The 15,744-nt window shown below is 35.4% G+C and overlaps 2 protein-coding genes across 2 annotated transcripts in view; one reads left to right on the top strand and one right to left on the bottom strand.

The window, feature by feature from the left end:
* On the top strand, window positions 2,275-9,245 carry LOC109709280 (GDSL esterase/lipase At1g54790; the record flags this gene model as incomplete). Its single annotated transcript, XM_020231435.1, is given in 5 exon segments — window positions 2,275-2,498; window positions 5,883-6,083; window positions 7,936-8,102; window positions 8,498-8,768; window positions 8,855-9,245. Coding segments are annotated over 5 exon segments (1,132 nt in total), but the record flags the coding sequence as incomplete, so codon positions are not given.
* The window catches only part of LOC109709281 (UPF0603 protein Os05g0401100, chloroplastic), a 17,833-nt gene continuing 11,550 nt past the window's right edge, over window positions 9,462-15,744 (bottom strand). The window contains exons 2-3 of the mRNA XM_020231436.1: window positions 13,474-13,666; window positions 9,462-9,834 (exon numbers count right to left, since the gene is read on the bottom strand). Of these exons, the coding sequence (XP_020087025.1) occupies window positions 9,587-9,834; window positions 13,474-13,666 (441 nt within the window). The 3' untranslated portion in view covers window positions 9,462-9,586. The remainder of the gene's footprint in view (window positions 9,835-13,473; window positions 13,667-15,744) is intronic.

Below are 15,744 nucleotides of genomic sequence, written 5' to 3'. Positions count from 1 at the left end.
TTCCAATACTCGTTCCAAGTGGAGGGTAATTTCGAAATAATCGCCCCCACTTGTAATGCCTTGGGAATAATGACTTTGAGATCACGAAGTCTCTGCACGAGCACTTGCAACTCATGGACTTGGTCCATGAGAGGATAGGAATCAAGGAACTTAAATTCGAAGTACTTCATCATAAGAAACTTGTCGGTACCTTGTCGCTCAGTGTTGTATTTCTCTTCAAGTGCCTTCCATAGCTCGATCGGAGACTTGATCGACATGTAGAGATCATACAGTCGATCGGAGAGTGTGTTGAGGATGTGGCCTCGACATATGAACTCATCTTCCTCTCTTTTCTTCTTCAGTTCCGCTACTTTTGCTATTTCCTCGGGAGTAGCATCATCGGTTGTATTCTCCACAGAATTGTCATCAGGATCCAACACATACGCCACATTAAGCACAGTGAGAAGGAAGAGCATCTTGTCCTTCCAATGGTTGAAATTTGTCCCATCAAAACGATCAATTTTCACAAAGTCTTGGTTGATAACTTTGTACACGGACGTCACCTCCGAAGCCATCTCGAAAAGAAAGTAATCTACTCTTTGATTGAAAGGGACGGTAGGGGATGACAACCGAAAGAGACGATTATCGAACTCGAACACCAGCCACGAACACTTCAAGAAATAAACACGAGCAAATACTCGTACATGGGGAAAGTCTCGAGTCACGGGTTCAGCACTTTCCAAAGAGTAGATTTGCCCCCAAACAAAGTTTGCTTCGGGTTATGACAAAGAACTCTCGGGATAGAACGAGGCTAGAGATACTCAAGAAGCAAAACTCGGAATCTCTCACGCTCTTAACTCTGAAATCTGGAAACTTTTGGTGATATGAATTTTGGCACAAGAGCCTCTATTTATATGTTTTTTTTCAAAAGGTAAGTCATATCTTGTTTGAATAGACATAATCGAAGAGTCATGTCTGTTTGAACAGACATGTCCCTACAAAGGAATCCATTCGTTCAACACATAAATTTCACAAAGTAATTTATCAAATACACATCATTACAATTTGCAATCTAATTTCTCAACATAATTTTTGTAAGCTTAAAATTTTAATAACCATATATTTTAAATTACTGAAATATCACATACCCGCCGCGAAGCGTGGGCCGCTCTATATTAGTATTTATAATTGCTATGCATGCCAATCGAAATCATTCATAAATTTTCTTATTACTTCATCAACATATTTCATCAAAATTTTGTACTTCACACAATTTTTTGTTGCTTTAGAAAAATAAGAGTATAAATTATTATATCAAACTTTATACTTATTAGTTATTAGTTTCTGCATTGTCATAACAAATTTTGACATAAGAATGCCTATATTTAATATCTTTTCTTCAAAGCGATAAATATACTTGGATGGATTTTTTTTTTTTTTTTTTACATCCCTTTTAGTCTTACACTTGATATATTCTACCGTTTGCCGAAACTTTGAAACTTATAGTTAAAAAAAAAGGAAAACTTCAAAAACCCTCCCTGTGGTTTCACACTTTTTCATTTTAGTACCCTGTGGTTTAAAGTTTATCAAGTTAGTACCATGTGGTTTCTCATTTTATCACTTTAGTACCCTGTGGTTTAAAGTGTATCAAGTTAGTACCCTGTGGTTTTGCACTTTATCACTTTAGTACCATGTGGTTTCACACTTTATCACTTTAGTACCCTGTGATTTAAAAAACCACAGGGTACTAACTTGATACAAATTAAAACCACAGGGTACTAAAGTGATAAAGTGAGAAACCACAGGGTACTAACTTGATACATTTTAAACCACAGGGTATTAAGGTGAAAAAAATTGAAACCATAAAGGAGGTTTTTGAAGTTTTTCCTAAAAAAAATTAATAATATAATAACCAGAGAATAAGAACTATCGAATAAATGTAGTATAAAATGTGTACCAAATTTAAGAAAATACGGACAACATTGCTTCTGCGTCTTTTCTAAGCGTGTTAGAAGTGACTTACAAAATAATAAAACCAGGCGCTGCAGCTCTTGGGGGCTCTCTTATTAGTCTCTTGCCACCAACAGCCTCTCCCGTCATTCTTGTTGTTGCTTTATAGAAAATCCCGGCCTCCCGCAAGGCCACAATCATTTTACCACCGCCCGTTCTCAGGTATTCCAAATAAGTGATTACATACTTTCAAATAGCACAGAGAGCTCGCAAAGAGCAACGGGCGGCTCCGATGGCAGCACGTTCTCGGCCTGCTCGCCGCCTCGCCTCCTCCCACATCATCATCATCATCATCGTCATCGTCGTCCTCTTTCTGCACACGGCCTGCGTGGCTATGGCCGCCGTAGATTTTAATTGCCCGGCCGTCTTCAACTTCGGCGACTCCAACTCCGACACCGGCGCCCGCATTGCCGCCGGCCTCGAGAGCATCGGCCCCCCGTACGGGCAGACCTACTTCCGCAGACCCGCCGGCCGCTTCTGCGATGGCCGGCTTATCATCGATTTCCTCTGTAATTCATTCCTCTCTCACTTTCTCTCTCTCGTCCTACCCGCCGAGATCTTTAACCTTATCTATTAACTGCATATTTATTCATTTGCCCAACGACCTTTACATTTTTATTTTTATTTTTTTTCTTTCGGCTATAAATTGAACTATTGGTTGATATTGGTTGCAATTGAGTGATGGGCACTCTCTGCCTGCTAAGCTATTTTTTAAAATTTTTTTTTATTCTTTTTATTTATATTTTGTTGGGACGTAAGAGGAGCTTGCTTCAAGGATGTTATTGAATATATATATATATATATATATATATATATATATATATACACATAGCTAGTGTGTTTAGCAGAAGAAAATAGATTGAGTCCCTCTTTAGATGTCCAAATAAGATATCCAATAATAACTATTCTTGTATAATTGAAAGCTAGGAGTTTGAATTTTCTTTTCTCAAAAGATCTTGACATCTATGATTTAGTAGGATAGCGTATTCCACCTACGAGGTGCCTTATGTTATTCCAAAACATTGACATGAAAGTCGAATATGATATTCATTTTAGTACATTTGACCTGCTACTTATCTACCAAATACTACATGCTTCTGAGGTAAATCAAAGGGATAAATTGCAAAAGATGCTCATGCATCCAAACATAGGCCTTGGACATAGTTTGGGAATCGATTGCCCAAATGCACTCTCCATTGCGTCTGGAAATTCAAAAGCAATTTGGAAAATATTTTGTAGCCTCCTCACCCAATGCTATAAAATGATGGTAGGGATTGCCACACAAACCACCACTTCAAAGCATCCGAGAAAGTGAGCTCCAAAGTGCTTCTGGATTTTTAGACCCATGATGTGTGTTTGAGTAATATATTCCCAAACGATGCCTTGATGGAATTCTGTTGGTGCGCCTTTTTAAGTGGGAATTGAGATGTCTTCCTTTGCATGAGTGTTAGTTAGGAGATCAGTTGCTGCTGAAATGACATTTTTATGCAATCTGTTACCAATATATGCTCCTCAACTCTTTGAATTGATGTCTTAATGATGATAAGCCTATTTGCTGGTCCTATCTCTTAGGTGGTTAGATGGAGAGACGAAGACCGTTTTAGTTTTTCTCAAAATCAACAGTTTGTTGTTACTTTAGTAAGGAATCTTTAGGATTTGATACCAAGTTGATGCGGAATAATTTCTGTTGTACTATTTTGGTTAAGCTGTTTTCAGACTATTTAATGTTGACAATATGTTGGGTTGTATTGTAACCATTTTCTAGAAGCAGTAGAATACCTGCATCATTAGGCCAATAAGCCATTATGATAGCTAATTACCATTTCGTCTATGTTTTTAGGTTATGTTTTTCCTTAAAATTTTTGAGGTTATAAGCTCTTAGAAATGAGGTTTATTACTTCGTAACTATTTGCAAATAGTAAATAATGGTTTTTCATGAGGAATAAAAAGGAATAAAAAGAAAAATAGAACGATAATAGCAAGTGTTCTTTGTTTTGGGGAGGGTGGGGGAGTTTACAGATACTAAGGTTTAAAGTATCCACCGTGCCAGTCAGCACGGAGCGATACGTATCGTGCCAGCAATTAAGGGGCATAATACAGGGGGGATCTCTCTTAGATCCCCCGTGTCGTGATACCCAAAGAGTATCGTGCTAGACGGCATGATACCAAAGGGTATCGCAGTACAGTGCCGCTGCGTGCCTATATGGGCACGCAGTGTTTTAAGTTTTTTTTTTTTTTTTTTTTAGTACTTTGTGCCTAATTTTGGATTTTTTTGTGTCCTACACACATCCCTCTTTCCCATTCTCTTATACTTTTTCTTCCCCTCAACTCGCTCTTTTAGTCTTTTCTTTTCTTCTTACTATCTCTTTCTCTCTCTTTTTTTTTTTCTATTTTTCCTCCCTTTTCCCTTTGTAATTTTTTCTCTAATTTCTTTTTTCAATTTCTTCTATTTCTACTTTTTTTTTTCACTTTGATCACTTCGAAAAGGCAAAGAAATAGCAAGTCAAAGATGTACTTGTTAGATAAATAAAAAATATACAATTTTAAATTTGTTCATACATTTTGAATATTTGTAACTTGTGAAGTTCCTATTTTGGAGAAATTTAAAATTATGCAAATTTTTATTTATAGTTTACAAAATTTTAAAAATAGATCTACTTGATTAAGTTATCATGTAGTTCGATTTGTAATTATTTTGGATAAATCTAGCAATGGGCATGAGATTTACGACAATTTTTGTTTTTTACTTTGAGAATTCTATTTTTGGATTTAGAAGGTGGAAAATACTAATAAAATAAAAAAATTAAAGCAATTAATATTTGAATTTGCTTAATTATTCAACATATGATTTATTATTAAATTTTTATGGATAGATCTCATAATTTTTCTTAAAAATTTTAATAAAAAAAATCTTTTTTCAAAATTTTAATAAATGTTTTTAATAGATTCAAAATTAAAAAAATTATTGGAACAATTGTAGTTCTATTCTAGTTAATCTAGTTATCATGCGGTCTCTTATTGAATCAATATTATTGAATATTGCAAATTCCATAAAAACTTTAAGAAAAAAATAATTTTCTTTAATTTTATATTTTATTATTTTTAAATTTCCGAAAAAAGCTAAAATCAGAAAATTTTCAAAATTAATTATTTTCTACGAGCTATAATTATATTTGTTGTACATGTATAAAATATCTACTAGTATATTAATTATTGAGTGCAATAAGTTATACATAGCCAATATTTATAATTATTTTTCGAAATCTTTCAAAATAGCATTATAAGAGTTTATTGAGAACAAAAAAATCTAAAAAAAATTGTGCCAAAACGTGCTGCTAGGAGGTTATGCGTATCTATCAGCATGCTTGGTGTCGGCACGGAGGCGTGCCTGTGCCGTACTGTGCCGGGCGACAACTGGCACGCCTCCGTGCCATGACACTATAATTCTTGAAACCAACGGTAAGAATTTAAAGAAGTCAATCCTTAAGTGCTCTCAACCACAAAGAGAAACAAGCGAGGCAAAAACAAAGAACCTAAAGGATGCTAATTGGCCCCTTCACAAGTGTACCTTTTTCACATAAACAGTTGAGAACAATTTTTTGTATTAACTATTGTGCTTCTTGCTCATGTACAAATAGCATAGGGCATGTTTCGCTATCACCGCTACTTGCTATAGTGGAGTACCCACTCAGTCACAGAGAAAAAGGTAATTTTTTAGTGTTGCCACATAGGAGCGGAGCACTGTTGCCATGTCCTTGTTTGGAGATTGTCTTTGTAAGGATATATTGGCCGCCTATTTGCAGTTTACATTTTTTGTGCTTAGATTCTTGTACATGATGCTAGAATGCTGGAAAGTGCATTATATTGATCGAAATTGTAATTGTTTTGTGCAGTGGATGCCATGGATATGCCGTTCCTTAATGCATATTTAGATTCTGTTGGTGCACCTAGTTTTCGAAAAGGTTCAAACTTTGCTGTGGCTGGTTCTACCATACTTCCTGCAACAGCATCATCTGTCAGCCCATTTGGCTTTGGTCTTCAGATTGCTCAGTTTCTTCGGTTCAAGGATCGAGTTCTTGAATTGCTAGCTAAAGGTATGTATATTGCTCTTGCCAAGCTAATTTTAGAATCTAACTTACTGTAAGCAAAAGAGATTATACTCTAGTACGCAAAATTTAGTGGTCTTATAAGTTGTGAAGTTGTTTGTATTAGGTATAATACTTTTGAAAGTGCTGAGGGTGAAAAATAGAACTTTTTGCTATCCCATTTTAACGTTGTCTAAATTGTCCCGTATTTAGGAATCTAGAACCACAATTTTTCATGCATGTTACCTATGTTGCATGTCAAAAATATGCTTGTGTGACGATTTTTCAGGCTAAAGTTGTTTAACTAAAACTAAGCTATGTTTGTAGATCAGAATAAAAATAGGCGAATAATTTATGCGACAAACTAAGCTACCTTTCTAGGCTAAAGCTGAAACTAGATATGGGATATCAAAGAATGTTACTATGATGCATACGATGTCTACTACCACTTTTGGAGTATTTGGCATCCTTGATGTTGAGCAGGGAGTGCCACCAAACTTTTCTAGAAGCTTGAACAATCAGTGCCGAGACTTACCGGGGGCAAGGATTTAAGTGCCATGGCACGGGGTTGTGCAAGAAACTTGCCGGCACGGTACGGCGGTGCCGAGTCGTGCCAATGCGTGTCGGTCAAAAAAATTCTTGTGTGCCGACATATAATAGCACGAAATATTTATTTTCTTTAGCAACAAAATATTCTAACTATTTATTATATCTTTTTATCACATCTTTTGAACTTTATTGAGGAAATTACTTACTAATTTAAAGAATAGAGAGTTTTGAGCTGTGCCATCGGCACGGGGTCTGTATCGTGTCGGTATCTTGTTGGCACGGTACGGCAAGGTGGATACGGCCCATGCCGACGGGCACTTAAAACCTTGACCGGGGGCTATTGGACCATGACAATGATCTACAAGAGTAGACAGGGCTTTATCGGGTTTGATGTGTCAAAAAGTAACAAGAATTATGATGGTTAGAACCTAACTGAAACAGATTATAAGAGTTACGGATCTAATAGCCAAAAAAAAGCGTTATGGACCAAAATAAAAATAGGTAAAAGTTAGGGACCAATAGTGCAAGTAACCCTATAAATGTTAGTTGGATGTGGGGAACTCTTGTCGATATCTCTAAAACTGGATAGAAAAGTTTTCTGGGGTTAAGACATATCTAGCTCAATAGCTAATTAAGGGTATTGTGGTAATGGGGCAATTCAGTGAATTCTGCTGCGCTGGATTTTCAATAGCAGGATTGAGTGGGGTTAGTTCTATTGGGATTGTAGCATTCATTTCATTGCACATTGCGATTCAAATTTAGTATAATTATCTGAGTTCGGCGACTTAGTCGCGAGAAGCTGGAATCTGTCATTTTCACCAAGCTCAAAGGGCTGAAGTCACGGCCCACCCACGTGTCTGCCTTCCTTGCGTTGCGTGCTTCGGAACGGATGGCCAAAAACCTGTGTCATGTATTCTTTGGACTTCTGCTTTTTTGACTTAAAATCGCCTTTACTATCTTCTACTGTTTTAACGAGTTAACAATAGACATGTACAAATTAGCTGCATCAATGGCGTTAGCAGCATCATGTCCCTATCCAGAAAAGAAATAACATGTTATGCTACTAATCCGAGTACCACACATTTCAGTTTTGAATTTGTACATTGTAAGAATGTGGTGAACTTTTATAACAGATACGAAACGAAAAAAGGCCACTTTTTGAAATTGTCCGAACATATCATGGAAAGTTTTATGACTAAAAACAGATCCCGTGCAATGGCTGAGGCTTCAAGCAGCTTGTAGCTTATAAATTCTGGTTGAATTCAAATGATTGTGCAACTAAAATTTCGGTTTCCTTCTTGCTTCATTGCAGGGAACAGATACAAGAAATATATTCCTCATGTGGATTTCTTCGGTGAGGGACTCTACATGTTCGATGTAGGCCAAAATGACCTCGCCGGTGCATTCTACCACAAAAAGGAGGACCAAGTTATTGCCTCTATTCCAACAATTCTATTGGAATTCGAGACTGGACTCAAGGTTTCGTGACTTCCACTTTGGATGCCCTTTACTTAATAACCTGTTAAAGGTTTAATTGCATGCTTCATCATGTGTAAAAAGAAAAAAAAAGGGAAAAAAATGAAAAAAAAAAAAAAGGAAAAGAGAAAAAATCTTGATGAAGCTTTTAAACTAATAAAGCATCAATTTTCTTTTTCACAAAAGTAATATGTGTTTTGGTTAAATAGAAGCCAAATTTTCTTGTGCAGTTGGCTAATCATTTTGTAGAATCTCTTCTTGCTATTCAAGTTGACTTTTATTAGTGTTGTTACTTTGTCTACTTGTATTTTTGTCTACTTATATTCTGATGCAGTTTACTGTTAGTTGAGTTGATTAGTTCATGGATTTCTACTCTTACCTAATATTCTCTCTTTCAGAAGTTATATGATAACGGCGCAAGGAAATTCTGGATTCATAATACTGCTCCCCTCGGGTGCTTACCTCAAAACATAGCTGCTTTTGGTAAAGATCCATCAAAGCTGGACGAGCTCGGATGTGTTGCGTCCCATAATCGCGCAGCTAAGCTTTTCAACTTGCAGCTCCATGCACTTTGTACAAAATTGCAGGGTCAATACACAGATGCAAACATCACTTACGTTGATATCTACTCGATAAAGTATGATCTGATTGCAAATTATTCTCGATATGGTAAGAAAATTATTTGTTATTCATTAGTGCGCATGTTAAAAGTTAAAACATGACACTGGGACATAATTCGTCAATATTTTGTGCAGGATTTGAATATCCCATAACAGCATGCTGTGGGTACGGCGGAGGAGCACTGAATTATGACAGTCGAATCCCTTGCGGGCAAACCAAAGTTATCAGTGGGAGTCGTTTGACAGCAAAAGGATGCAACGATAGCACAGAATATGTCAATTGGGATGGAATACATTACACAGAGGCTGCGAATTTTCATGTTTCATCACAGATACTCACCGGGAAGTACTCCGATCCTCCATTCTCTGACAAGATGCCTTTTCTGTTGAAACCTAAGTTCTAACGACCGGGTCGCATTCTTTCCTCAATTTCCTAACCGAACCTGCTACGTTGATGTATCTTTATCTCTAATCATTGAATGTAAATAATATTATATAAGCTGCAGTACACAGTAATTTTCTGCCATTATGATTTTAAGCCAAATGCAGACGCCCCTCGCGTCATGTGCCAGTCTCTCAAAAGCCATTACAGGAGCTGGGGAAGAATTACCTTACACCGGCTTAACGACATTATGAAGCCATGCTTATGATAGAACAGCGCAATGACACTTACGTGGGACGAAGTTTGTACGCACAATAATGCTTTTTTAGTGCAGAGAAATTAGGGAAAAAAAAAAAAACAAAAACAAAAATCTGGGGAACTTGATGCATTTTTGCTATCAATTTGGCGACCTCTGTGCTTCTCAATTCATGAATGGATTGTTTCTCGCAACTAGGATTTCTCAGTGAAGAGTACACAATTGCAACCTACTTCTTGGAAACATAGGCATAGTACTGAGCCATCGGCACGACAAATGCAATCACTAGAAGACCACCGACAACAAGGGTGAATTGCCCCCTCTTTTCTTCAGTCTCCTCCCTGCTCTTGAAGTTGGATTCGCGCTTGTTGTCCTGAAATTTTGGTCCGCCGGGATCTGGGAGCCCATCGATTGCCGCAACCAGGCGTTTGGCGGTGCTGTACAGTGCCTCATTGTACTTCTCTTCAGTGGCTAACACTGCACACATGAAACAGAAGATGAAGTATCTTATACCTCTGGTACATTTATTTATCACTACATAATGCGAGCAATACTGAAGCCTTGCAGTTTTGATATAATACAGTATGATCCATAAAAAATCAAAATATACACAAAAATCATAACTTCTAGCCTAGGTTCCATGGACATGGACATGGACATGGATATAGACCACGACACGCTTAAACACTAAACCATTTCACAACTATAGAAATCATGCTGGAACAGAATCAATCTTCTCTGTCGGCTGTTATGGGTGATATGAATTGATGATTTCACATGCCTAATCTATTCGAGATGGCCTTTTATAGCCAAGAAGATGCATGCGGTAACATATTTTACAATTTACAAGTCGAAGTCGAAGTTATGTGGATAAATTCATGACAATATAACTTTTTTGCCCGTCGACCAACTTATCTATGCAAACCTCGCGCACGCTAGCAAGGTCGCCCCAATTCCTAGATATAGCTGCCAATAAGAACTATACATGTTACTGACATACCTAACTCTGTACACATGAGAAGAGTGTCTCACTCTAAGAAGAAAGAAAGAATAAAATTAAAGTTTAGCTAAAAGAACCAAAATTAAATTACTCGTTTTGAAAGTGAACTTGTAAACTCTGGGCTGTCACATAAAAGTTTGCACTTCTTTCGTATGAGCTGCCCGCCCTATCAGATAAAAGAATAAACAAGAGAGGTACCAAAGAATGCTCTTGCCAAATTAGTGTTTAATCAGGATATATTGTCATTTCCTAATACAAACTTTCGCATCTCATGATCAGCCACTGGTGACTTTGTCTTCATCAAATTGTAAAATATCAAAGCATGCCGACATACTTTCTACTGCATTTCTTGCTCTTAAGTTTTATTTTTTATTATCTTGCACTTGCATTCACTGTGCACAAATCAACGTGACAGTATATAGCTATCTAGCTACAGTTCCTTGTGAAGTTAGTAGGTAAAAATATATGAAACTTACCTGAACTATGGGCCATTTGGATTGGCTACCCAACCTTTCAATTTATTTGATTTGAGTCAATCAACGAAACTTTGACTTCAAAATTTAAGCTAACTACTTTAATAAATTTATAGTTGCGCGAATTGCATAAAATATACTAACTAAACCTGTAAAATAAACGGAGGTTAAAGTGCCTTTGACTGGCTCAAATCAAAAAATTTGAAAGATTAGGTAATAAAATAAGAAATTTGAAAGATTGTGTAGCTAAATCCAAACGGTCCATAGTTCAAAAAAGTTCCATATATTTTTACCAGCTTATTATTATTTTTTATCTAATTGCTTAAGCTAGTAGATAATGGCGTCTTAACTATCTATCTATTAAACATAATGAATCCACAATGTTTCTTGCCACGTGGCAAGAAACCCTTCATTCTTTAGTTAATAGATAGAAAAATTTGTTTTAGTTTTTTTTAATAATTCTCTCCCCTTTAATTCCCACCCCTTCCCCTCTCCTCTCCTCTACATTATATGATCTATTAACGTTTCATGAATTAATGGTAATCTACATTAACGTTTAATCAATTAATGACAATTATAATCATAACTGATTACTCTACCAACTTTGAATATCTATTAAACTTTTCATAGCCACCATTTCATTCTTTCATTTTTTTAATAATTCTCTCTCCTTTAATTCCCACCCTTTTCCCTCCCCTCTCCTCTACGTTATATGATCTATTAACGTTTCATGAATTAATAGTAATCTACATTAACGTTTCATCAATTAATGGCAATTATAATTATAATTGATTACTCTACCAACTTTGAATATCTATTAAACTTTTCATAGTCACCATTTCATTCTTTCATTTTATTTTATTTATTTTATTTTATTTTTTTTTATTTTTATTTTTTTATAGACAAGACGCCACCATGAGGAGAAGTATTAAAAGGTAATTCGTGTAAAAATTTGTAATTCATTGAATGATTGAGATTGAACTTTCAGATAAATCGATTACTTATTGCGAAAGCAAAAAGAGACTTTTTTTATGAATTCATTCTTTTTTTTATATATGTACCTTTTGGTTTTTCTATTTTGGGTGTTAATTAGGTGGGGTTTATGTGATTTGCAGGCCTGAGCTGAGAATCTTGGATCCTTTCCCTCTCCTGAATGAGTTTGAAGGTATTTTGGTTTATCGGAAAGATGTGAAAACCTTTTTTTTTCCGATTTGGATAAAAAATTTAGAATTTTTATCATTAAATTCTTCCAAATTTTGCTTGATTTTGCTCAACTGTTCCTTCTTTTTTAAGTTGGTTTTTTTTTTTCTTTTTTTCACTTGAATTACAATTTGTTTTGTTGCAGTTTCTCCTCCCGCTGGGTTTCCTGATTACCCTCATAGAGGTTGGTTTGGAAAAATGACAACTTATAATTGATGGTCTTATATTATAGGGTATTTGCTTCTGTTCAGGTGTTGTTGTATTTAATTATATTTTTTTTTTCCAGGATTTGATACTGTTACATACATACTAGAAGTAACTCAAGTTACACATCTCTGTTATAATTCAGATTGGTTTGCAGTAGATGCTTATAAGGTGTTCACTGAATTATTTCTGTGGGGTTTCAGGGCTCATTCACTCATCAAAATTTTGCTGGACATAAGGGCATAATTAGGCCCGGAGAAGTGCAGGTTTAGCTTTGTTTGGCTTTTTTTTTTTTTATACTAAAAAAAGATTGGTACAAATGTTTACTGAGAGATCCTCTCTAGCCCATTTGAAATAGGCCCTCAATTTTATTTAATTTTCAATTAACACTCGCTTGAACTTTAACAATTCCTTTTATTTGAATTGTTATGTGTAATCAATTGTAAATTTTGTATTTATCCTTACTTATAATTTTATTATTTTTTTGACTGAAATATTGAGTTTAATTATATAGATTGTTGAGTTAATAAGTATAAAAATGTCATCTTTAATAGTATTTTACCGATTTTTACAGCCCATTTAAACTAATATTTTTTATTTTATAGAAATAATGATTGTTTCGATAATATCTATCCGCCGCATCGCGCGGGTGACTACACTAGTAAATATTTAATCCTCGCCTTCAAGTCTGGGCAGATTTTGGCTATAAGGCCATCATGTGCATATAGAGCAAATGAGAGGAAATTAAATCAGACTGGATGTCCATCCATAACCTAGAAATATTAAAACTGACTTCCGATTCTAACACCGTATGAAACAACCATTTTTCTCAAAAAGATTAGCATTGCATTTGTACATATTATTTATTTTCTTCTTGTATAATAAAATAGATCAGATATATAAGATCACACACCTGGAAATCATAATTAAGAACAGTAACCCTATGACTTTCAGAACTAAAGGTCCTTGCATGAAATGAATAAAACAGCTGTTCTTAATTTGCCATGCAATAATCTTCTTCCAGCATTGATTTAAGTAATAAAATGAACAGAGGCATTAGCAGCAAATACATCGTATTATGAGAAAGATGACTTATAGAAGTCACTTCTAGAATTGAGAATCAACGTAGTATTCTTAGTGCGTGCCAGATCTAAAGGGAATGAGCTTCCTTTCCTAATTTGCAGCTCAGCTCAACTTACATTTTGGTTATTTAATATGATAAATATAACAAATGCTAACCTGGAAGGTTCTCAGATACTGCAGCGTCTAAAACTGAGTCTCCGACAGCCTGGAGGAATGCAGGGCCCCCTGTGATTGCACCTTCTTTCTGACTAGTAACCAGCACAACTAATCCTTTATTGTTCCCTTCTTCAACTGTGGGATACCATTTCTCCAATACTTGGTCAGCGTACTCGAAAGCATCGGCTTTGCTCTGCAAATAAAGAAATTAATTAAATATGAATTTGTGGAAGACAGGAGTCGCACTCTCCTCAAGGGAATAAAGAAATAGCAGATTACAGTATCAGAAAACTGAGCAACTCCAGCTTATTTCTAGGTAGAGAATATAGTTTGTAAGCATATTAATCCAAATTTGAACACTATATCGAAACATTACAAAGATTAGAAATAAGTACTTGTTGGTCCAAACTTATTCGGCCAAAAATGATCCTACCATTTGCTAACTCTGTTTGGTACTTTGTAAATCCTTATCTGGATTGTAGGGTTAGAAATTAGCTCTGTAAGGGTACTAAACACGAGAGTGATTTGCATGTTCTGAAAACTAAAGAAAACTGCGAACTTCTAAGCAACGTTTAAAGTGCCGTCCCGTGTCGTAAGGCATGGGGCGGCATGTACCATGCCACCAAGAAGGTGGCACAGTACAGGGGGGCTATGTTGCACAGATACGGATACGGGGATACAGATACGACACGACACCGATACGGTGATACGGGAATTTCTAAAACTTCTAGGATACGATACGCGGGATATACTTAAATAAAATATTATTTTAAATATATTTAAATGTATGTTGATTATATGTAATGATATATTAAGAACAATTAGAATATCTAGACTATATTAAGGAACATATTCTAATATGCATTAACTTGTTTAATTATTCTACATATGTTCATAAAAAAAGATAATCAATCATATAAAATAATAATTCAAAAAGTATCAAACCAACTATCATGCAACTTGATCAAATGATAACAATAAATATATAGTCGCACAAACTAGATAATTAGCCATTCAATATATATGTCTGATTTGTTAGTTCTATTATTAAAATAGTAATAGAAAAATATGCTAACAATTTAATAGAGAAGGAAAAAAAAATCATATTTTCTATAGCCTTTGTTGCTTAATTCTAGGTTGACAAATTAGATGGAAGAGAGAAAATACTGTGTGAAGATAGAACGAGAAAGAGCGCCTTCTACCATTCAAGAACAAAAGGATAGATGAAATGACAAATTGAACAGATATTGGTGTTTTTCTCACTCTTTTCTTTTTTTCCAATAGGTTTGGACTTGAGCTTTTAAAAAAATTTTAAGTTTCAATCATTTTAGACCAAAAAAGAACCGGGCCGTGTCCCCCCCGTATCCCCCGTATCCCTCACGTATCCGAGCCGTATCCGATATTTTTTTATTTTTTAAAAATGGCAGATACTTCATTCCCGTATCTGACACATATCGAGCGCGTATCGAGCGCGTATTGGTATCCGATACGTATCCGATACGGATACGACATAAAATTTGAAGTATCCGTGCTTCATAGCCGGGGGGGTCTCGGACCCCCCACCGTGCCGTAGCACGGACCTGCGCATTGTGCGAGAGAAAGCGATATGCAAGTCCGTGCCACGGCACTGTGCCGTGCCGGCACACTGTTTTTTTTTTGCTTTTTGCTTGTTTTCTCTTTTGTTTTGTTCTTTGGGATCATCCCACACTCCCAAAGACATTGCAAATCGATCTACTTGTTGGGTAAGTCAAAAAAATTATACTTCATTTTTTTGTTTCTCAACATATGTAATTTAAATATTTGATCCATACCGTAGGGGGCGAAGCCCGCCGCACTACCCTTGGATGTCAGTGGTAGGTTGCGGGCTCGGGCCGATAGGCCTGAGCCTCCGCTTCCACCACAGACATCCCCTTTTTTTATAAATTACTTTATCAAAATTTGTTGCACTGTGAAATTTTTGGTGAATTACGGGAACAAAATCGAACTCAATAAACAAATTTTGAGGCACATCAAATATAAAATTTTATTTTTGTTTTAGAAGATTAAAAATACTAATAAAATTAAAAGCTAAATTAAATTAATTGATACTTAAATTTATTTAATTTATTTATCATATAATTTATTGCTTAATTTTTTTGATAGATCTAATAATTTTTTGAAAAAAATTAATTAAAAAATATTTTTTTCAAATAATTTTTAAAATAAATTTAAAAATTATTTTTTTATATTTTATGAAAAAAAACTGTAATATGGTCAAAAGAAAGAAAGAAA

Source organism: Ananas comosus, linkage group 4 (genome assembly GCF_001540865.1).
Source record: "Ananas comosus cultivar F153 linkage group 4, ASM154086v1, whole genome shotgun sequence".
Lineage (NCBI taxonomy): Eukaryota > Viridiplantae > Streptophyta > Magnoliopsida > Poales > Bromeliaceae > Ananas > Ananas comosus.
The sequence above is the reverse complement of the archived record's forward strand: the minus strand, read 5'-3'. Positions and strand labels throughout refer to the sequence as shown.